This window comes from Sminthopsis crassicaudata, chromosome 3 (genome assembly GCF_048593235.1).
Source record: "Sminthopsis crassicaudata isolate SCR6 chromosome 3, ASM4859323v1, whole genome shotgun sequence".
Lineage (NCBI taxonomy): Eukaryota > Metazoa > Chordata > Mammalia > Dasyuromorphia > Dasyuridae > Sminthopsis > Sminthopsis crassicaudata.
The window spans coordinates 117559640-117584664 of NC_133619.1; the positions used below are offsets into that span (position 1 = coordinate 117559640).

At 33.0% G+C, this 25025-nt stretch overlaps 1 protein-coding gene across 11 annotated transcripts in view; it reads right to left on the bottom strand.

The window, feature by feature from the left end:
* Positions 1-25025, bottom strand: part of KLF12 (KLF transcription factor 12) — a 536656-nt gene that overhangs the window by 359401 nt on the left and 152230 nt on the right. For all 11 annotated transcript variants that reach the window (XM_074299257.1, XM_074299253.1, XM_074299256.1 and 8 more), the window contains one exon: positions 2557-2620. In XM_074299257.1, coding sequence (XP_074155358.1) covers positions 2557-2589 — 33 coding nt within the window. In that variant the 5' untranslated portion in view covers positions 2590-2620. The remainder of the gene's footprint in view (positions 1-2556; positions 2621-25025) is intronic.

Below are 25025 nucleotides of genomic sequence, written 5' to 3' on the forward strand. Positions count from 1 at the left end.
GAAGAGTGGTATAGACCAGGTTTTATGCTGATGGCTGGGAGAAGGCAAACAGGAAGACTGAAATTTTCTTAGAATTTATTTGTTATTTCATAATGGCAGATGGAAAAGGATGAAGGTTAAATGCATTAAAGCTGGATGAAGTATGCAGTTTAATGGAAACATTTTAAGGCTCCATCGAGGTACAGTGAAGTGATGAATTGGGGGCAGGGGAAAGGCAGCTGAATATGAGGTTTTCTCAACAGCTATAACAGAAATTTTATAAATCCCCAGAATGATGCTAAAGCATCAATGCCTATGTGGAAAGGCACAGTAGAGTGTTATGTGGATCCATAGCAAAGCCTTATTAGACTCCTCGATTAATGAGTACTTATAAAAAATGTACAAGTGATATTCTCAGCCCCCTTCATTGATGGAGAAGGTGAAAACGCCAACTTCTTTTACTGACAATTTCAGGTCTTCCACTTTTCCCAAACTTTGTGGAAATACTTTAAATATCTTCTGTATGTTGTAAACAGGCTTGAAAACTAAGTCTTGCAGTTTTCTCCTCAAATGTGAATGAATCCCAAAATTAACTGCACCTGATCCAAATATAATCAATCCAAGAATTCTCTTATCATCAAGGAACATTAGCAAGTTCATGTACTGTGATCTTGATGTAGCCATATAAGCATCAATTCCAAACCTTGGAGGAGGAAATTGTAATGCTACAAAATATGAATTCTAATTCTAGCTTTTTACTATCTCCGTGGTACAATGCTCATTTAAGCATTTAATTTGTGGGTTTAGTTGAAATTGACTAGTATTATTCAGTTCCTAAAAATGCTTCCCTATTTAGAACCCAAATAAATGAAGATAGGGATTTTCATAGTATTAGGTAAAAGTCTATTCCAACTCTTAAAGACAAATAATATTCTAATCAACAACATTTAGAGTCAATAAACATATATGAAGTAACAATTATGTGCCAGTCACAATACTAAACTAATTCTACGAATAAAATTTTACCTAAGTTTAAAATAAAAATCAACAGCAATTAATGTATTAGCTATCTTTATATCACTGAATTTGTAGAATACCCAGTATGGAAAAAAGATCAGCAAAAAGCAGAGAAATAATGCCACTGAAGGATATAAGTATTAAGGAGAATTTTCCTTGCTCCTTCCATGAAAAGGAAGATTTATTAAAGTAATTAATTTAAAGTGATGAGGCAGCCTTTTAAGTAATTTATTCATTGTAATCTATAAAAAAATATCCAAAACTATATTCCCACAAAATAGCAGTGACATGAATGTTCTCTGCTTTTATTTTCCCATCACTGTTACATGATCAAGGAAGTCAGATCCAGAAACATATAACTTCAAAAACAAAATACTGATGCAGACAAATATATGACCACGTGACAAATTAACATATCATTAAAACATTTAAGAAAATGTATATTAAAATCCTGTATAAAATGAATGTATAAAATTTGGATTCAAGGAGACTTTCCAGTATTTGTCATTAGTAAAGGAAAGCTTCAGGAACAAAATAAAAATTTTGCATATACTTAAATATAGTAAAGAGCAGGGCTTTGTGATGTAGAGGAATTCCAGGCATAAGATATAAACTGGGCAAAGGTTTGAGGGATAATGATATTGAATGAAAGGAATACAGGGTAATTTGCTTGAGAAGGGTAAAGGGGGGCAGGAAAACGTAACAGGAGAAGAAATCCTAGATACTCAGATGAGAAGCACTAAGGCAGTGGAATTCAGATCATTACCAATGTAAAAAGCATTTTATCAAATTTCTGATTTTTGAACATGGTGTCCTTTAACAATATACAGAAAAACTAAACTACTGCCTTTAATGTTGTATAAGCTCAGATGAATTCGACAACAATAACAAGGAAGAGATGCCTAGAATTTTGCTCACACTGTTGGAAATTCACACTAATTTTTTTAGTTTGTTTCAGTTAGTACTTATGCTTTTATAAAAGAAGCATTTCAGAATAATCTCCGATCTCTTAGGACTACTGACTACAGGTGTAAGAAGATAGCATTTGACAGCAATCACGCACCATATGGTGCTGATATTGGAACCATGCTAGTAAAGCTTGCAGTATATTAAACACAGTCTGCCTTTTTTCCCAATGATCAGTTGTAACAAGTGTTCCCAATTCCCCACCCCCAAAGATTTATTGGAGTTCTCCTTCTTAGAAACAATGCTACTGCAAATAGGCACCAATTGCTGACTTCTATAGTATAATGGCTGACTGATTTTCCCAGAAAGATTTTTTTGCCTTTACCAAGAATTATATTTAAGCAGTTAAAATGAAAATTGTATTTCATGGATTGATTCTTATTGACCTTTGATTCAATATTCAGACAGGCAAATTCATAAAGAAAAATGAGTTAGTCTTTATTTAAATTGCTAAGCTTTATTCAAAAAGAGTTGGCCAATAGTAAGGAATAAAATTCTGATTTGTTTTGAATGATGTAATTTGTTCCAATGAGAACCACAGAATACACTTATCACTCAATATTTTAGGACTTTTGATAGATCTTATAAACTAACCTTTATTGTTTTTCTCTTCATGTAGATATTCATTCATCCATTTGTTTCTAAAGTCACATCAATCCTGCCAAAAAAAACCAAAAATATATAAAGCAAATGATGAGAAAATAGCATTCACAACAATAAATCTCTATACTGTATAATAATGTACCTATACAATACTTAGATAGGTCCACATTTAGTTGAATCAGAACTAATGTGTTCAGGAGAACTCACATCTCATTATAGGTAATAAAGGTATATACTAAAAAATCATGTATATCTAGGACCTATCTAAGTTCACGAGTTTAGATAATCAGGCAATATGCTTTAACACAAAATCTCATGTAAGTTTAGGATACTCCTGCATGGAATAGAGTAATCTAAAGGCTTTCAAGAAAGACAGAAGGTTGCTTTTGTCAAACAAATGAAATAGAAGCTAACCTGGACTGTAATCTGTCTGAAAGTCAACAAGCAGTGCTTATTATGTGACAGATAATGTTCAGAGTCCTAGGGATACAAATCAAAATTTAAAAATAAAGCTCCTTGCCTTCAAGAAGCACATGACCCAGTGGAAGACTCTCTTTCCTTAAGGAGATAAACAACAGCCCTCTCAGAGGATATAGTCATTCTTAGCAATGTACTAATAAGCACATAAAATATTTCAATAAATATTTGCTGAATGAACAAATGACTGACCACTTAGGAGTAGTTTCTCAAGAATGATTCAAGAAGAAAGAAAAATATATACAAAAGAGAATGACAAATGAATAAATCACGTGGATGACATGGTTTCATTAGAACTTGAGAGTAAGTCTTATGTTTCATTCTTTGCATTTGCATCCCCCCATGTTTATCACAATGCCTGATGTTTTGGTAACTCTCTCATATGATCAATTCTAACAAGTGTTCCCAATTCCCCACCCCCAGCAATTTCTTAGAGTTCTCATTCTTAGAAACAATGCTACTGCAAATAAGCCCCACTTGCTAACTTCTATACTAAAAATTAACCATATAATACTATAATACATTCAAATTACTGAAAGGAAGAAAAGGCAGTGAATGGATGAAAGTCTCTGAGGACCAATCTAAGATTTACCTACACCTGATATATATAATAAGGAGAAGTGGTAGGTTTTTCAATAGGAGGGTACCAAAATGAAAAATATCTGAGAAAAAAGTCAACAACAAAACATATCCTCTCCCAAACTAGAGTCCAGGGAACCAATTATAAAGAAGGTTGCTAGCGCAGTTCAGAATTAAGATGGTCAAAGTATAATCTTGTTGGTGGCTAGAAACCAGAAAGGAAGGGAGATATATACACATATACAGAGAGATAGAGACAGACAGACAGACAAAGAAGAAATTAAAAATGGCAGGAACAGCTGATGGTTGAACGAAGAACATGAAACAGAGTTAGAAACTTCTCAAATAATACCAGCTGGAGAATTAAATGACTTATAGGACTGTCAAAAAATGAAGAAATTTTTAAATGGTTCCTACTTTTCATGGCAAATGCTTCTTTTTGCCTTGAAGGAAGTTGACAAAAATGTATGATTTAGTTAGTATTAATATTAATTGCTAGTAACAGACTGATAAATACTTTAATTTTGACAAACCACATCTATAACTTTGATTCAGTCTCTTAAACACTGAAATAATTTAAATCAAAATTAAATTCTATGTGATTCATAAAAAGCAGAAAATTCTCCAGAAACACTGACTTCATTGAATGCAATTAAATATTGCAATATTGGCACATCCTAACTATTGTAGACTATTTGCTCCATCTTTGATGTATCTTAGAGACAGCCTTTTTGTTTAATCTTTCTTGGCATTAATCGAATTGCTTCAGAATTTCCATTTCATGAGGCACATTTTCTTTGGCATCTACTTAAGCCAGCATATTAGACACTGTTGACTTTTTTTCTTTTTGGAATTGCACTCAGGAGGGGATACGCCTTCCAGTTCTTAGCAGCACCCACCCTGTGCCAATGTCTATATACCGTAGAATTGGGCCAGGTTTCCTGTGTGTGTAAAAAATATGTGCTTCCATGGCACACATCTGAAATAACTGAGAAAGAGCTCACTCATAAGACCATTAAATAAAATGTAGCAGCAGTCAAAAGCTCCTTTGACCTATAACTGATTTTAGGTCTCAACATTTTTGTCAATTATTTCCTAACCTATATAACACATTATAACTTCTAATAATTAAATATTAGAAATTATATAATAAGGTATATGCATAAATGTACAAATATGTTTATTGGTTATCTATGTATGTATGTAAGATGCTGATGTATGTTCCTCTATTATAACTTTTCTGAACTCACTCAGAGTCACAACCATGATGAGAGATTGAAGTAGGAATTGTTTCAAGATTGCAGTGGTCAAGATATAAGGAGCCTATCAATCATTGTTTTTAAACTAAGTACAGGAGCCCTGCTGAAAACATCAAATGACTAACCTAGACAGACAGGTATTATGTATGTAATATTTCACCATATCTCTTTCTCCCTTTCCAATTTTCACAACACATTGAATCCAATCATAGTATATAGAGTGAAAAATGGTGAAAAACTTATAAATCAAAGAGTGTGTGTGTGTGTGTGTGTGTGTGTGTGTGTGTGTGTGTGTAAATATTTGCCTCTTAGTAGATTTGGATTTTTCTAATCAAAACAATTTCTTTGATTCCTCATTAAACAGTAGATATGGGGGAAAAGGGAGATACTTGTTTGCCCTTCATTCTCAAAGAGCACCATGACATCAGGAAGGAGATGTCATGATGTGCAAGTGAACTGGATTTAAGTGAGGGAGGACTGGGCAAGGACTCCTGCCTCACTTTTCCCTCCAGAGCCATCTGGATCCAGTGTCAAGATATAGATCAGGATGTTTGGAGATGGTCCTGGATGTAAAGGGAGACCTTGGCCTTTTTAAGCTAAGGTCTTCAACAGGCTGTGCCCATTCAGTGATTAAGGCTAAATAATAATTGAGACAGAAGGTCCTTTTTCACTTAGTCAAAAAAAGAAAGAAGAGAAGAGAAGAGAAGAGAAGAGAAGAGAAGAGAAGAGAAGAGAAGAGAAGAGAAGAGAAGAGAAGAGAAGAGAAGAGAAGAGAAGAGAAGAGAAGAGAAGAGAAGAGAAGAGAAGAGAAGAGAAGAGAAGAGAAGAGAAGAGAAGAGAAGAGAAGAGAAGAGACAAGAAAAGACAAGAAAAGACAAGAAAAGACAAGAAAAGACAAGAAAAGACAAGAAAAAACAAGAAAAGACAAGAAGGAAAGAATTAATAAATCTGGGAAGGAAAGATCCTCAGGATTTCTGGTCAAAACAGACAGGAATGCTATTTACATTCACTCTGAGTAAATAAGAACCCAACAATGACTGATTGGGATTTGGTCTGGGACCTACTGTTGGCCAATCAAGACTCAAGAGTGATGTGGGTTTGAGACATGGTCTTTAAGAAAGAAATCTAGGTAATTAAACCCAAGACACATTGGAAGAATTCAATGAGGAAAAAAATAAAAATTTTATAAGGCCATGCACAGGTAAGGATATAATAAACTATGTGGACAGAGGGAAGGGGAGGGGAGGGAGGGAAGGAGGGAAGGAGGGAAGGAGGGAAGGAAGGAAGGAAGGAAGGAAGGAAGGAAGGAAGGAAGGAAGGAAGGAAGGAAGGAAGGAAGGAAGGAAGGAAGGAAGGAAGGAAGGAAGGAAGGAAGGAAGGAAGGAAGGAAGGAAGGAAGGAAGGAAGGAAGGAAGGAAGGAAGGAAGGAAGGAAGGAAGGAAGGAAGGAAGGAAGGAAGGAAGGAAGGAAGGAAGGAAGGAAGGAAGGAAGGAAGGAAGGAAGGAAGGAAGGAAGGAAGGAAGGAAGGAAGGAAGGGAAAAGAGTGGGTGGGAGGGAGAGGAAGGAGAAAGAAGGAGAGGGGAGAGAGGAAGGAAGGAGGAGGAGGGTCATAAAGACTTCAAACAGAAGATGGTCTTTGAACAAGCATAACAGAAGACAGGGATTCTTCTATAAGCAACAGTAGGGAAGAAATGCCTGAAATAAATTTAAAATTCCAGAAGTCATGGAGATGGGAAATGGAGTTTCCTGTCATACAAAGATGCAAAAACCAGTTTGGCTGGATCACAGATAAAGGAAAGGGAGAAAGGAATGTTTTAATGGCTAATGGTATCAGAAGAATAAGTTGAAGTAAGGTCATAAAGGACTTTAGAATTTATATTTTATCTTAGAAGCTACAGAAAGTCACTGGAATTAAATTGATAGGGGAGTGAAAACTGTGCATAAAGAATTACTTAGGTCAGTGTAAGGATGGACTGGAGTAGTGAGAGATTTAGGCCAATCAAGAGTTTGTGGCAATAACCTAGGACAGAGTTGATGAGGCCCTGAATTAAGGGGGTAACTGTGAGTAGAGAGAAAGGTCGAATCACAAAAAAAAAAAAAAGAGAAATGCAAATCAAACCAACTCAGAGGCTTCAACTAAGATACACTTAATTAACATAGATAAAATAGGCAATGGTGGAAAGGCTATGGGGATTCAGGCACACTAAGAAACTGCTATTAGAGCTCTGAATTCTAGAAAGTCATTTGAAATATATTGATAAAAAAAATTACTCAAGCATCCAAACCTTTTGATCCACAGATCCCACTATGTTAGGCTTTCTCTCAGAGGTCAAAGAAAAAAAGTCCTATCTATACCAAAATATTTATGACAAGGCTTTTGGGGGGATGATTCAGCTGTATAGTACATTAATTACAGCTGACCCCTTCTCTCTTCTCACACAGCCACTGCTTTCCTATACGTCTTAATCATCTCTCTACTAGGTTACTGCAAGGGCTTCCTGGTCACTTTCCCTGCCCCACTCTAGTCTATCCTCTATAAAGATGTCAAAATGATTTCCCTTAAGCATAAATGTGACTTAAGCATAAAATGTCACTCCTGTAATTCAGTCAACTCTAGTAGTTCCCTATTACCATATAGGATAACATAAATGCCATTGTCTAGCTGTTAAAACCCTTGATAAACTGCCCCAACCTCTATTTCCAGTGAATATTACTCTTGCTTCCATATCCAACTAAAACAGCCTTTTCTTTTCTCTTCAGACAGCACACTCTTATCTTTGTGCCTTTGCATTAGCCATTAACAATAATGGAAATGCATCCCTCCTTACTTCTGTCTCTATCATATCCCTCTATTTCTTCTATTTCTTCAAGACTTCACTTGAGCTTGAAGCACCACTTTTTATAGGAAGTACTTCCTGTTTTCCAATTAGCATCTTCCCTCCCAAAATACCTTGTATTTAACTTCTTTGTATTTATTCTTTTTTACATTTTTTCTGTACATACTTATATATTTATATGTTGTCTCTTCTGCTAAATATAAATTCAATGAGAATAGACATTGTTTTACAGTGCCTAGCAAAATAGAACCTCACACAAAGAAGCCACTTAAATGTTTGTTGAATGACTGATGAATTCTCATTTTATCATGTTTTAGCACATGAATATTGAAAATTAAGAGAAGCATGGAAAGGCACATAAGCTGCCAAAGAATGCAAGCAACCAGAACCATCAAGTAAGCCATGACCCTAAAACTGGCCCAATGTAAATGAATAAAATCAAAACAACCCCCCTCCCATCCATAGTCACATACATATACACACAATTCAGATGTGGGAACATGGTGAGTATGAAATATTGCATATGCTGTCAGATATAATCAATGCATTGGTTGTTTTTTTTTTGCTAAATTACTCTTTTCTGTGGGTTTTGTTTTTTAAATCTTAGTTATAAAGCATGGCTTACTACTTAAGGAAGGCATTCACAAATTAATGTGATGCAAAAGGAAAAGGTATCAATAAAATTGAGGGAAAAAAATTTTTATTTCTAATCCGATAATCCATTAAAAACATTTTATACTTTGAATATGCTGAAATAATCTAAGATCTGCTAATAAAATGACTTACGTTATACAATATACAGAACATTTTAGCATTTCCTTTTACAACAATGAAATAGATGAATTGACAAATAATTCAGATATTAATATCTCACAGTTATATTTAAAAGAACAAATCAACAGGTACAACTGAATACTTTCATACTTTTTATACTTTTATTTTATTTATATAATATATTTCTTTCTATATTATGTATTTTATTTGTATTTGTATATTTATATATATTTATTTTTTATTTTTATACTTTATACCACATGTAAAAATAATATTCCTTTCACAAAGGCAAAAGTTACTTCTTATTTCTTTAATTATTACAGAACACAAGAAACTGTCACTCTGAAATTCAATGAGAAAAGAAGATTCCTTTATACTTGGTTTAAAGAGACTAATCATGGGGTACAAAAGATGAGTATTACCTATTCCTATTCAGACTCACAGTAAAATAGGGCCTTTAATTGTCCCAACAGTCTCTCAGAACCAAAAAATACAGGGCAGAAAAGTGGAACAATATTATTAAAAGGTGATGTCTCTCCACTTACTAATAAGATTACTCCTCCCTACTCGACAGAGAGTCTTTCTGAAATGAACTGGCAAATCCTCCAAACACAAGTTTTAATGGCCATTGTCAACATCGAAAAGCATTTATTAAATAGCTAATCAGCTATGTCATGCTGTGCCAAGTTGTCTGGTAGAGGGAGATAATGGTTCCTAATCGTTACTAGATAAAGGAAATCAAACCTTTGGTCATTTGGATTTCACCAGTTTTTTTTTTTTTTAAATATCATTAATATAGAAAAGTATACATTATTTATTAATTAAAGAAGATTTACTTTAAAGAAACAATCAACACTCCCAAAATAGCTATCTTGTCTCTCTGTTCCAAGTAACTCAATTCCCTGTACTAATATGACAATCTAATATGAAATCCAACTGTTCGATCTGTCTTTATAAAAGAATGTTCCATTAGTTAAGATCTTTAACATTTATCAGCTTTAATAACACATCAAATAACAAATGTTCATCTATAAATATATGGTAATTGAATTATTATATATGTATGTATGTGTGTAGATCTGTGTTTATATGTCAATTCAGTTACCATATATTTTCAAACCTGTCAGGTGTAAGAGACATGTTTTATTTGTGCATTTTTGAGATGCTAACATAACAGCGGAGTGTTTGAGCTTGTTCTCAGACAGACTTGTGGCACACAAGATGCTTTTTTTCCCTCTTATTTCTGTTCCACTGACCTATTTTGGAAACTAAAAGTATCTAAAGGTGAATCTACATATTCTTGAAGATATTTGCAATCTTAAATGCTGTGTTTCCTTATCTATTTTGACTTAAAATGAAAAAAGCTAAAAGACAGAGCAAGATGTTTGTTGCTAGGTAACAGGTGACACCTACTGTAAGTGTTCTGAACTCATGCAGTATGAGATTGATGACATGTCCTACACTGAGAGATGACAGACAGGTTTTCATTGGACATGCATTTTCCTTGGGGAAAAGAAACAGTGTTCAGATGTCATTGTCTTTCTAAAGCAAGCCCTATGAAGGCTGAAAGAAAGCCCTGTCTTACCTCAAAGTGGGAGTGAAGTAATAACTATGCAGAATAAGAGAACGCAGCTCCTTTACTTATATTGCAATTTCCTAGGATCCTAATATGAAATCTATGCTGTGTCTTAACATAAGAAACACTGCAGAGCTGTGAATAGAGATCCAGGTCTAGAACTAGGAAGATGTGAGTTCAAATCTGCCTCTGACATATTAGCTTTTTGACCATGGATAAATCACAATCATTTAACACTCCGACACATTCTCTATGATAATAAAATACAGAAAAGTTTCTAGTCTTCATCAGAGGAGATAACTGCTACACTGGGAATTCTTCATGCCAATGAGATCACAGGTATGGATCAATATATAATTATATTTTATATGAGCATACAGAAATATGAATGCCTCTGCTCCCTCAAAACAAAACATTTAACTTCCCGGGGGCCAAGTTTCCTCATCTGAAGATCTAGTGTTTTCCCTGCCAGAATCCTAAGAAACTTTCCCTCTGAAAAATTCTAGGAGCCAATATAACCATGTATACTAAAATTATAACTAAAAACTACTTTGGGGCTAGAGAATATACAAAACTACTATTACTACTGCTGCTGAGCCTGTTGCTGCTGCTGCTACTACTGCTATTACTGCTACTACTATGTTTACTACTGTTACTTCTGCTAATACTACTGTTACTTCTATTACTACTACTATTACTGTTATTTCTGCTGCTACTATTGTTACTGCTACTACTATGTTTACTACTGTTACTGCTGCTACCCACTACTACTATTATTACTACTGTTACTGCTGCTGCTGCTGTTACTATTACCAACTATAAAATAATAGTAATGTGGGCATGTGTAGTTAGCTTCAAAGGTGTTACAAATTTCTTTTTTAATCTGAAAAAAAGTCACCTTGAAAAAAGCAAAATTTTTTATCTTGAGTAAAGCAAATATTACCAATTTACAAAGGAGGAAAGAAAGCTTCATAAGTTCAGTGATTCACCCAAGACCATATAGCTAGTAAATGACAAGAGTTTTGTCTCAAACTAACATCTCCTGATCTTAAAACAATTATTACATTCTCTTTATTTAATTATATAAAGTTAAGACGCCATCACTGTAACTTTATCCTTTGGCAAAACTTTTTATCAGATCGGTTTTATTAGCAAGTAACAACCTAGCACAATGAGATGATACAAGACCCAAAGAAAAGGAAAGTCATGGCCATACAAACCCCACAAACTGGAAAAGTATTTTCTTGGAAAACTAAGATCTCAAGCATTATTAATTATTAATATCTATTAAATATGAACTCTTGAAAAACTTTATATTTATTAGGTAATTAAAGTTAACTACTCTCTCATACGAATTTCATGGTGTTTCAGGGGAAAATACTGTGACTGCTCAGAAAACTCTTGAATCTTAAGGAGAGAGCAACAAAATGAAGAATGAAAGGGTTCATCTAAGATAAAACTCACCTGAAAATTAAAAGTAGTTATTTAAGTCATGAATTGACCTAAATATTTAAATGTCATTGCTATTTATATAGAAATCTGTATTTTATAATCACTCAAAACTATGTTATTTTAAGTGTTTTAGTATATTTTCATTTTAATCATTATTCTCATCTAAGATATTTTAAATATTAATGTGCACATTATATAATTTTAATTAAAATACAGTCTTTAATCTATTTTTAAAATACTATGATTTACACAAAATAAGGATGCAAAAACAAAAATATTAATGATAACTATATTCAAAATGGAGTTTCATTTTTACCATTTATTGATGGACTTGAAAACTCTAAGTAGTTAAATAATTTGAGGAAGTCTATAAATAAAGATCTACAAATTATAAATGACTACAATGAAAACATACTCCAATTCATTTATAGATATTCATTTATATATAATTTAAGAAATATAAAAATGAAAATCAGAAATATTGAGATTTTATATATCACATCATCCACACTGATAAATATGAAATAAAATTGAGAACAATCACTGTTGGATGATGCTATGAGAAAATAGGTATATTCATGCACTGCTGTTAGAACTAAATTGCCAGTACCCCTGATTCAGAAATTACATTACTGAACATATAGTCCAATGAAATTAGAAACAGAAATAAACAAATATAACTCCAAATATTTCATAGTAATCTTTGTACTGGCAAAGACTTACATAACATGCTAAAGACTAAAGAAAGGCTTTTGTTTAAAAAAATTAAGCATATTAATATAATGTGAATATAGTGTAAGAAAAGAGGATTCTAAGTTATTCAGAAAAATGTGAAAAAAACCACAAATGAACAGGTGCAGATCAAAATAAGCAGAACCATATATACAATACCTACCTCAGTGAAAATGAAAAGACTAATAAATTAACATTTGAATTAAAATTGAATTGAACTAAAAGCTGAAGTGGAATTCTAGAAACTAGAAAAATGAAGATCTTAGAGATGAGATAATAAAATATGTCTCCTTCCTTGGTGATAAGGCACCTACTACGATAGGATATTGTATAAATGTCAGATAGTTCCTCTATGTCACAGCTTTTGAGTAATTGTTTTACTTTATCACAAGTAAGTTTTCAATCTAAAGGAAAATGTGGGGAATGACATAAAGACAAAAAGCATCAGTAAAATATTTTTAAATATCAGATTCATAGGTCTGCATACCTAAACAGAGTCCTTGCATTTGTGAAGTTCAACAATGTGTTGTAAGCAAAAAGATGATGATGGTTATATAATCGGTTATTTTCTTTTGATAAGTAAAATTAACAGAATATCAAATAGCTCACAACCATTGGTTATCTTCATGATTAAGGGTTCTTTAAAAATCAAAATGATATTTGTTAAGCCTGACAAAATGATAAATTATGTTTATTCTTTTGCTACCTGTGGTATTTGTTTAAGAAGTATATTTTAAGCATATTTCCAGTGAACTAAGAGCTCTTGATAAGAGCAGTCTAAAAAAAAAATCACCAATCATAGAAAAAAAAAAAAAAGAGGGTAAATAATCTAATAATGTGCTAAGCATATTTATATTTTATGATTACTAATGAGATCTTTCTATTGATATAGACTCAGAAAAACTATTTATTTGAGGACAGCTAGGTGGTGCAGTAGATAAAATGCCAGGTCCAGAGTTTACTAAGGGTACACTAATTTGCCTAAGGACCCCAAAGCAATAAGTGATAAAGGCAAAATTTGAATCTAGGTTCCTGATTCAAGAGTCCACACTGAAATAGTGAATATTGAAGAATTGAAAAGCCCAAGGGAAGAATTCCATGAACTGATACACATTGATTTAAGCATAACCAGGAAAATAATACATACAATAATTATAATGATGGAAATGGAAATTACAAATACAAAATTCTAACACCGTATATAATTAAAATTAACAAATTTGTCCCTGATGGAGAGTTGAGAAAACATTCTTCTTTTTTTTTTTCTTTTTTTTTTTTGATGGGGGGGAGCAAAGACAAAACAAGGGGAAGGATTATCAGGGTCTTCTGATATGTTGATTAATTTTTCTGTAGTTTTCCTTTTTCTTTTTTTTATATCCAAAAGCTAGAATACATGTGAATATACTGATATATATCTTTAATTTTCTCTTTAGATATATGTGTGTATAATATGTATGTATGTATGGTTGTGTGTATACATATAAATACATATATATATGTATATATATAGTCTTTATATCTAGAGACAGAAAGAATACTCTAGCTATAAAGTGGGGGATTTAATTGTTTGGAAATGAAAGCAATGTAAAAAATTGGTAGCAATAAAACATTTTTAAGAGAAAAAAAATTTTTTAAAGAAAGCACTATGTAGAAAACAAATTGTGGTACCTGAATGTAACAGAATGTTACTACACCATGAAAAAGATGAAAATGAATAATTAAGAGAAGCCTGGTATGATTTATATGAACTGGGGCTGTAAAGTGAACCTGTACACAGAATCAGGAAAACAATATGTGCAATACCTATAACAATATAAATGCAATGTGTATATGTGAATACTTTGTCATTATAATTACCAAACTTAGGCTTGCAGAAAAGTTAGGAAAATGTATATTCCCTTCTTTTTGTTTTTTTTTTAAGATGTGCATGGACCAGGGGGGAAAAGAGGCTATGGTATAGAAAAGTATATAAATTTAATCTGTTGAATAGTTTTGCTGAACTATTTTTTCACTTTTTTATTCTTTGTTCATGAAATGAATAGAGTAGGGAAAAGAGAAAAAATATAATTTGACATAAAAATGATGGAAAACTAAAGGATAACAAATTTTCAGTCTTACATAATTTCCCAAATGCTATCCAGTTTAATATATTCAAAATAATGTCAAAGGAGGTCAAGTCCTTGTTCATAGACAGTGCCCATCTAAAACATATGTTTATACCAGTGGACTAAGCCAATGGGCCTATCTACAGTAGTGTGGGAATTATCTGTCAGAAGCATTTATTTTGTTATTTAATTTTGTGACAATAATAATCATTCCTAGTACTAAGAGAAACACATATGCAAGACTAGATAGAACCAAGTGTTGGTTTTCCCTTCAGTTCTTCCACCAAGTTCTGGATTAAATTCTATACAAACATGTTACATGACTTTTCTTGTTAATAGATAACTACTATATGAAAAAAATGCAAATGTAGCCCTTAAAGAGCATACATTAATGACAGAGATGATTGCAATGGTTATTAAAGTCAGGAAGTTTCATATAGCATTGAAACCCACAATCATACAGGATCAGTTTGTGTTTTTTTATTTTTCTCAGAAGAAAGTGGTAGAAAATGGGGGGGGGGGGGATGGTCAAGAAATGAAAACTTATAAAAGGAAAGTGGCCAAATTAATTCCTCAAAAAATAAAGCAAAGCTACCTCTTCCAATGTCTTGGGAACCTCCTAGAACTCAAAATTCAATAATATATTACAAGAACTTGTCCAAGAATCAGCCTAGCTCATCACTACACATTTGGTCAAGAAGTAATGAAATGGTTTTTTGGCGGTTTTTTATCCTAATATTTTTACTTTTTCAAAATATAAGCAAAGATATTAAAAAAAAAAAAGTTGCTGTTACAAATTTTTCTCCCTCCCTTTCCTCTTCCCCTCTCTCTCCTAGAAAGCAAGTAATCCAATATAGGTTAAACATGTGCAATTCTTCTAACCATATTTCCACATTTATCATGATGTACAAGCAAAATCAGATCAAAAGGGTAAAAAAATAACAAAGGAAAAAAAAAAAAAGCAAACAACAAAAACAACAAAAATGTTGTGAGCCACATTCAGTCCTCATAGTTCTCTCTCTGGATGCAGATGTTTCTCTCCATTGCAAGTTTATTGGATTTGGCCTGAATCATCTCATTGTTGAAAAAAGCCAAATCCATCACAACTGATTATGACATAATTTTGTTGTTGTTGTGTACAATATTCTGGTTATATTCACTTCATTCAGCATCAGTTCATGTAAGTCTCTTCAGGCCTTTCTGAAATCAGCCTGCTGATCATTAATCAAATGTTTTAATCATAGTAATCCATAAAGGGAATCAATTAAGGAAAAAAGAGAGTTATAATCTGCCCTCATAGAAAGAGGGCAGATTATTAATAAAATGAAAGATTCCCCAAAGAAATGTCATTTTCCAAGGATTTTACATGTGCCTTTAGCAGTATGAATATAAAACTGAGTCAAATAACTATTTTTCAGTCCTTGTTATGAATTTAATAAATCCATTATATATTTACCCACAAGTGGGATAAAAATACTTAATGATAGAATATATATAATATTTGCATTCCAATAATGTAAAATTTTGAATAGAAAAGCCATAAAGTTGATGTACATTTTCTGTGGGTTAGATACATCCAGTCTTTTTTTTTTTCCTTTTATGTTGTCCAAAACGTCAAAATTACTCTGGGAAAAAAAATATAATAGGTATGAAATGTTAGGCAGGCACACCTGAACAGTAGTTTCAAAACAAAATTTGCCTAATTGCAGGTTCAAAAACTATTCTGTAGATAAACAGAATGAAAGTAGCAGCACATAAGTGAAAAAGAAAATTGTTCTTACTTCTCTAAGTAATATATAGACTTCTATAATATTAGAGCAGCTGTCAAATCTGAAATAAGCTTGTCAAATACTTACTGGCAAGTGGACAAGTTTAAGTGTTCTATTATTTTCATCCAAGAATGAGAAAAGTACTTTTTACAATTTAAATTAACTAAATATACTATAAAATGTAAAGGGGGAAAGGGGAAAGGTATTTCTTTTTGAAAGATATCTGCTTTTTACATCATTTCCAAAGGTGAACGGGGGCAGCCAACTGCCTGAATATGGTTTATACTAAACACAGCATCAAAGATCTGGGGCATAGGAGGTTGCAGATCAAAGAACTAAAGCCAGATTGCTTCCTGCATGGAATGGTGATGTCACCATGTCAGTGCAGTCTTTCCATTGCAGTGCAGGGCAATATAACAGGAGTGTTACATTTGTGGAGTCAGGAAATCAACTGAGAGCCACCATATGCTTCTGCCAGTTTTCTGTGAAGACTGGCATGGTAAAAGTCAATCAAACCAACAAGCGTTCGAGTCTTCAGATTTAATGATAACTGCTGCTCTCTTTCTCAATTTTACTCCAATGTGGCTAAGCTTATTGGACTTGAAATCAAGAAATTGTGAGCTCAAATCCTATCACTATGATTCTGGGGCATATACTTAATCTAACTTATTATCAGTTTCTAAAGTTTCCTCATCAGTAAAATGGCACCTGCTTACCCAGTTAGTAAGGCAGTTGGTAAGTTGGTAAGAATAAAATCAGAATATCTATGTGTGGCACTTTGCCAAACTTAAAAGTAAAATATAGCCAGTTACTCAGCATATCTAACCAATTCTTCCAATCTCCTTGTAAGATCCTCTAAGTAGCAATAGACAAGTTTTTAAGTTTCCTATGATTTTCATCAAAGAATGAGAAAACTGCTTTTATTTTAAATTATGTACTATATCCTATTCACATCATCTGCCTAATATCGGGGTCAAAATAATTCTATAGATAAATAAAAGTAGTAAAAAAAATTAGGAGAAAATGGTTCTTGTCTAAGTTAGGAAAAAAAGTATTTAAGTTATACACTACCACAATGTTAAAGCAGGGATCAAACTGGAAAGAAGTTTGCTACAGAGGAAAGTAAGAGGTCAGTAGAGAGATTGGGATAGGAAAGGTAGATTTAATTAAGAATCATCATTAAAGAATTGCTGAGTAAGATTGAAGATATATAAATATGATTGAAGATACCATATGGAAGAAAAAATAGTAAGTTTTCAAAAAGTTTTATTTATACTTCTGATAACTTGTTTATTTCTAAATATTCTGATTGTGAAAGTCACTATCTATTACATGTGAAAATGTGTTTGAATTTCCCAAAATTATATTTCACTTTGAATACCTTTAATTTGAAAACATAACTACCTTCAAACAACACCTTCCTATGAGCACATCTTTAATTAACATCCGCATTAATATTAAAAACAGTAAACAAATATCTTTTGAGAAATTAAAATAGAACCCAGGTCAATAACTATCTTAAGAGCGGTATCTTAAGAGCTCTTCACTAAAGTAGATAACTGCCAATATGCAGTCTTTTTGTATATGTATAACATACAAAATTAGCACTGGACATACCAGAAATTGTCTGTTATCCATAATTGTTTTTGAAATTGAGCCAGAAAGCACCAGGGTGCAAGGATTTTTGTTTCACCAAACATGAGAAAGAATTTATTGAAAAAGTAAGATTTAGAAGATGAGTGGCCATTTGCCAAAAGTAACATTTTAGATAAAGAGCTTTTATTCATTAAAATTGTTATTATTGGTAATAAAGTAACAATAACATATACATGTATGATATGATATAATATAATATTATATACACATATAACATAATTATAATGATTGTAGAAACCCAGCATGGCACAATAAATAGAAAGCTGACCTACATGAGAGGGAGATAAGTCCTGCCTGTGATACATAATAGTTATGAAACCCTGAGCAAGTCATATCACTTTCTCTAGGGAACTCATAAAGACTATAACTGCAGAGCAGGGACAGATCTCCATTGGCAGCAGTGAAATAACAGTTCTGATCCAAAAAGAAATAATGCTAACCTGTTATTTGAGGAACTTGACAATGGAAATAACAATTTAGCTAATGGATGAAGAGCCCAGTAAAGACAGCCAAGTAGAAGATAAATAATTATATTGTCTTATTATTTAAGGGCACCTAGGTGGCACAATGGACAGTGTGCCTGGCCTGAAATCAGGGAGACTTATCTTCCTGAGTGTAATTTGGCCTCATATACTTAATAGCTTTGTGACTCTGGGCAAGGTCCTCTATTTACCCTAGTTTCCTCATCTGAAAATGATCTGGAGAAGGAAATGCACTCCAGTATCTTTACCAAGAAAACCCCAAATGCAGTCACAAAGAATTGGACATAACTAAAATGATTCAACCACAAAAATTATTCAGAGAAATTAAGTAGGGGCAGCTAGGTGGCGCAGTGGATAGAGCACCAGCCCTGAATTCAGGAGGACCCGAGTTCAAATCTGGTCTCAGACACTTAACACTTCCTGGATGTGTGACCCTGGGCAAGTCACTTAACCCCAGCCTTAAAAAAAAAAAAAAAAAAAAAATTAAGTAAATTTGTTGAAAGCATATAACTTTTTTGACATTACTTTTTTAAGCAATGAAGACTTAAGCTAGCAGTGTGAAAAAAGGTGAAATTTTCCATAAAAATATGAATAAAACTTTAATACTTTTGAATATAGAATTATTTTCCAATTGCTTATTAATTTATTCCCTTGTCATTAATACATTATACAGACCTAGATGTTGCCAAGGAGATGGCTACTTCCTCCATTCAGTTTTAACTTCCTAAAAGGAAATACAGCTTTTGGATGAAACTAAAGCTGGTATCACCATGAATAGCAATTAAAATTTATGAACAGGCATGTAATTAATATTATCCCTAAATCTGCAGAACTTACGAAATTTAATTAATAATCAACTAAAATCATCCTATAGTACAACCATATTTGAAAAATACCATTTCTGATGTCTAAATGTTTAATTACATTTGTGAATATTCATAGAGAAGTCACTTTTCTTTTGCAGAGAAGATAAGGCTATTCAGCACTTATTCCCTGGTATTACTCTATATTTGCTTTAGTCTTTCATTTTTGTCTTTATTTATCTCTTCTCTTCCTGCTATCTCAGAAAAAACAAACACCTTTTCTTTTCTATGATCCCACACCTTCAGACCTATTCTGGGACTTCACTCCCACAATTAAACTTTCTATATACCTAATATCTTCAACTTTTCCTCTTGGTGGACTGGTTTCCTTCTAGAATCAAATAGGCAGTCTTTATATTGGGGGGGGGAAGAAAAAAAAACTTCACTTAATCCTACTGCTACACCTTATCAGTCTGGCACAATTAATCTATTTTGTTTTCTGCCAAATTCCTCATACAGGTGATCTCCATCCATTGCCTTCACCTCCCACTTAACTCTTCCCATTTTAATTCCTTTTAATCTGTTTCCCATTTTAGAATTCAATACTCTATTGAAATTGCTACCCCAAAAGTTGCAAATGACTACTTTATTAAACCCAGTGACATTTTCTCAGTTACCCTCCTTTCTTTTTTTAACTTTTGTTACCTGTTTCAAATTTGAGAGGCTACAGTACACAGATGAAAATTGCAGAGGATGAGCAGGTTTAGATGAAATGCAGACTGTAGCACTGGTGGGAATACTGACATTAATAAAATCACAAATCTGTTGGTGCACTGAAGGTTCCATTTGACTCAAGCACTCTTTGAAATTCATCTCCAATTCCAGACAACCTTTTCATTGCTTCTATTTCTAAATGTTCCCTTTTAATCTCTTATGCTATAATCTCTTCCTTTCTTTCTACTTTAAAAATGTGGGCATCCTCCACCCTACCTCTTCATCCTCAGTTCTTTGTTATACTTTATTCAAGCACTCAGTCAATAAACATTTACTTAGAGACCACTATGTTTCAGGCACTGTGTTAAGTGCTGGGGATACAAATAAATGTAAGATACAGTCCTTGACCTTGAGAAGCTCCCAATCTAGTAATAAATAATAATAGAAGCACTTCATCTAACACCTCTGTACAAACAGCTTCCAAATCTTCATCACTGTCCTTGAAATTTTCTATCTTAGGATTTCTGTTGTCTCCAAAAACTCAACTCATACTAAAGTGAAATTATATTTCCCTTTAAACTGATTCTTCTTCCCATCACCCTTGTTATTGAGTTATCATTCTTTTAGTTTCCTATGTTGAAATCTCATCCTTCTCTATCATCATCAATGTTAAATTTACAAGAATATCCTATTGCTTCTTTCTTCAAAATCTCTGTTTCACCCATTAGTTTCCGTTCCAATTCTACTCAAAGTCCTCAGCACTTATTTCATGTTTGTAATACCACAATAATCTCTTAGATTAATAGTCTTCCTTTTTTCAGTCTTTAAAGCATGGTTGCCAAACTTGTTTTTAAACATCAATTTTATCTATGGCACCATATTCTGATGAGTTTAATGCACTCACCTCCACTTAAGTCAAAACATTTCTTCTCTGTACCACATATGTCATACTAATTTTCTCATCTCTATGCTATTGATCATCTTTATTTTGTCTCTTAAAATCTCACCTTGCTTTTAAGGCTCATGTAAAGTCCTACTTCTTCACTAACATTTTGGGGACAATATGGTACAATGAAAAGAACACTGAACTTACAAGTCTATAAACTAGAGTCCTAGACCTGCCCCACCTCAACTACCTTTGTAACTTTAGGCAAATGACTTTTCTTTGCATCTCAGTGATGAAGATAATCAAGATTATCCTGTTAACTATCCCCTAAATTTAGCCATTAAGACATTGCAGGTATACCGCTGTCAGGTATATTTCGGCCTGCCTCTGATTTCACTGAGACACAGGCCTCATTAAATAATCAATAGATTCTTTAGATCTTCCATGGATGAATAGAATATAACAATTTAGAAGTAGCACTCTACTGAAGTAGCCCTTTGAACTCACATTTCTTGTCACCCTACAGGTGCTAACCATGAAAAGGAATTCTTGAAGGTCTATTCAAACCCTACATTCTGACCTTTGGACCAAAAAAAAAAAAAATACAAGGTACAGCCACATGGCAATTGTAAATAATCACAAATTGGTCTAAACCCAGGATTCTTAACCTTTTTTATATCATGGATCACTTTGGCAATCTGATAAAATCTGTGTGTCCCTTCTCAAAATAAAAATGCATAAAATAAAACACATAGGATTATAAGAGAAACCAATTATACTGAAATGCAGTAATCAAAATTTGTGTTTTTTAAGTTCATATATTACAACTTAAAAATTCCTCATTCTAATATGTATTACACATAGGTATATATAATCTATATACATTGTTGCCTACTATATGTACAAATATCTAGAAATGCATATATGTATTATAATTACATATATGTATGACTAAAAGCTACCAAGTAGTCAAAGAAAGAGAACAGTTCTAAAATGAAGAAATGCAAACCATTAGCAACTATATGAAGGACTGCTCCAATCACTAATAATAAGAGAAATATAAATCAAAACAACCCTGAGCTTCACCTCACAATTACAAATTGGGAACTGGGAAATATTACAAAAGAATGCCATTGTCACTGTTAGAAGAGTTATGGGAAGCCAGACATACTAGTGCATCTTCAATAAAGCTGTGAATTAGTAAGCCATTTTGGGAAACAATTTGGAACTATGCAACTAAAATGTCAATTTTTTTTTTTTTACCTAGAAATCCCATTATGAGACATAAGACTTAGAAGGGAATGGTAAAAGAAATTCCCATTACACATCAGAACTTAATGGGAAAACTTTTCTTATGACAGCAAAAAAAACCTAGAAACAAAGTAGATACCTATCAACCAAGAAAAAGATGAACAAATGGTGATACACAAAGGTAATAAAATACAACTGTGCAGTAGAACGAACTTGATGAATATAGAGAAACTAAGAATGATTTACATGAACTGATGCAAACTGAAATAAGCAGAGCCAAGAAAACAATAATTACAACAATGAAAATGGAAAGAATAACAACACAATCAAAAGTAAATGCTGAAAAATTATAAAGAACAAGCTATTTCCTTCCCAAAAAGAGAAAGCACCCACCCCAACTCCTTTGCTGAGGTCTGAGGTACACAGATGTGGTAAATTCCATCTATTTTCAACTATTGTGGGTTTTTTTTGGAAGGGGTTTTATTTATATATATATATATATATATATATATATATATATATATGTCTTTCCCAGACGCACATACATACACACATGTGTGTATATATAATATATACATATGTAGTTAGATGGGAGAGGGGAAGGAAAAGAAGACAAGAGGAATATAAGCAATATAAAGACAAAAAAAAAAAATCAGAATATATTTGAGTGACTGAAGTCAAAGCAAAGCAAAGTTTACTTGCCTAAGGTCTTTCTGTTTTGGGGATTGCCCAGATCTATGTAGAATGATTTTTCATTGTACCTCACCAAGCTTGAATCCTAAAGTTAGTCTGAAATGACATTCATGATGCATTTGAAAGTATGTCAGTCCACTGTCAGCAGGGAACCAACACCTCTCCCAATAAACATAGCCACTCAGCTAGTATGCACACAGTGGGACTTAGCATCCCTTAGCAACAAGCTTTTATATTCTTTTACTGTTTTTTTTTTCTGCCCAATACTATCTTTTTGCATTTTCACTGTGTTTTCTGATTTTATGAATAAAACATTAAGATTGCCATTTTGAATATAAAGCACTGTAGTTCTTACAAATGGTAAGGTTAGATTGGCTGCAGTTTGGGATACTAAGGCTGTTATTTATAAAAATAAAATCCATTATCACCACTCAAATATTGAACAAGGATAGTTTGTATTCAAAGATAAAGTTGCCACAGGGGACTATTGATATAGGAAATATGGTTGTAGAGATATGCAATGCATATGAAAATTTATATACTGGGAAGAAAAAATGTATTTAACAGGTAAATTTAATATTATAGTAGTACCTTCTGGAATTGTTAAAGTTATATTTGCTGACATTTCAATTATAAGCCTCTATTTTCAGTGACTTCAATTCAATTCTAAAATTTTCTGCAGGCCCAAACTCAATGTATTTTTACTAGGTCCTTCTTCTTCAAGTGAAAATTTATTTCAGTTTTAACCAGACTGAAACTTTCATGGGGAAAAAAAAGTTATTAATGGGGAAATGCTCCATAGGCTCTCCTCACAGAACCAACAAATCTTAGAATAATACTTATAAAAGACACTCAGGGCCACCTTTCCCATCCCCCAGCCACAGAACAGAAATGTACTTTATCAGATCAGATGAATTTGCACATATTTACCCAAATCAGGGCATAAAAACAAATCAGGGCAAATCTTGGCTAGAACCAAAATGGAACTGAATGGCCTTATCTCATTATTCACATAAAAATTTGGTTAGGTTTTCACAGAAACTTCATTTATAAATATATTTGTTATCAGTAGCCTTAATTTTCTTAGGCTAGAAACAAGATAAGAAGCAAAAAAGAAAAAAAAAAAAAAAACAAATTCATGACAAAGAATGAGAGAATTCATTGGCCTCTGTAGAATAGATCAAGGCTGTGTAAGAATGATCTTAACTGTCACAGACAGATGGAATCAGCCACACAGTCAATACCTAATTCACACATGTCCAACCTAGGTATGTCCCTTACACATGAATAGTCACCCCAGCCAACCTAGTGACCAAATAAAGAACTACCCTTCCATGCCTGTTACTGCTAATTGAGATTATTCTCTCCTCTCTTGTTTCCCTTCTGACATCTTCTCCAGGGCTCTCAACTTCCTTCCCCTCCTGGACAACCAACAAAAACATTTATTAAGTGCTATTCAACACAGAGAACTGTGTCAGGATTTGAGGGAAATACAAAATTTAGGTAAGGTGCAATCCTATCAGATAAGAATTTCCAGCTACTAGAGAGGAAAAGACTACCAATCATTTGAATTTACAGAGTATTTTGGAATTTATGAAACAATTTTCTAACAACAGGCATATGGCAGAGAGGTTATTATGGTTCTGGTTTTACTAGTGAGCTTAAGCTCACTAAACCTGAGCTCACACAGCTACTAAGCTTTGAACCCAGGACTCAACCTTTCATAATATAAATCCAACACTTTTCCCACTCACACAATACCTGAGCTTCTCCTCCATTCGTTGGAACCCTATGGACACATTTTTCCCAATTTGCCCATAGCATTCTGATACAGATTCTCCTTTCCCTACAGACTATCCAAGGTGAAATATTAATGGTCCAAGGGTGACATGAAAAACAAACTAAATATGGAGTGGGGACTTGGTTTCAAATAAAAGTTCTGCCCCACAGAATGTCTGTGGTCTAAGAGAGACAGCCAAATGATCACCCTTTTTAAATAACTTTCAGCCTTCCCTCACTTAAATCCAATTTACTTCCATGTCATAGTCTCACCTCCCTGATGTCATGGTCCTCTTAGATAATGAAAGACAATAGCTGACCTTATTAACAAAATTATTAAATTTCCCAGACACTATGTCTCTCAAACCTTTTTAAATATCACATTAACCGTCTTCTGTTTTTTTTCTTTATCTATTTTTCTTCATCTACTGATATAATATGATTTGTTACTTTTGTTACTGACATAAGCAATTATGTTAATTGTCATTTTTCTTATGTTAAACCATAGCAGCTCTCTTTGTGGGAACAAAAACATAAATAGAAACTCTGGGGATACTCATCAATTGGGGAATGCCTAATTAAGTTGTGGTATATGATTGTGATGGAATGAATATTACTGTAATATAAGAAATGCTG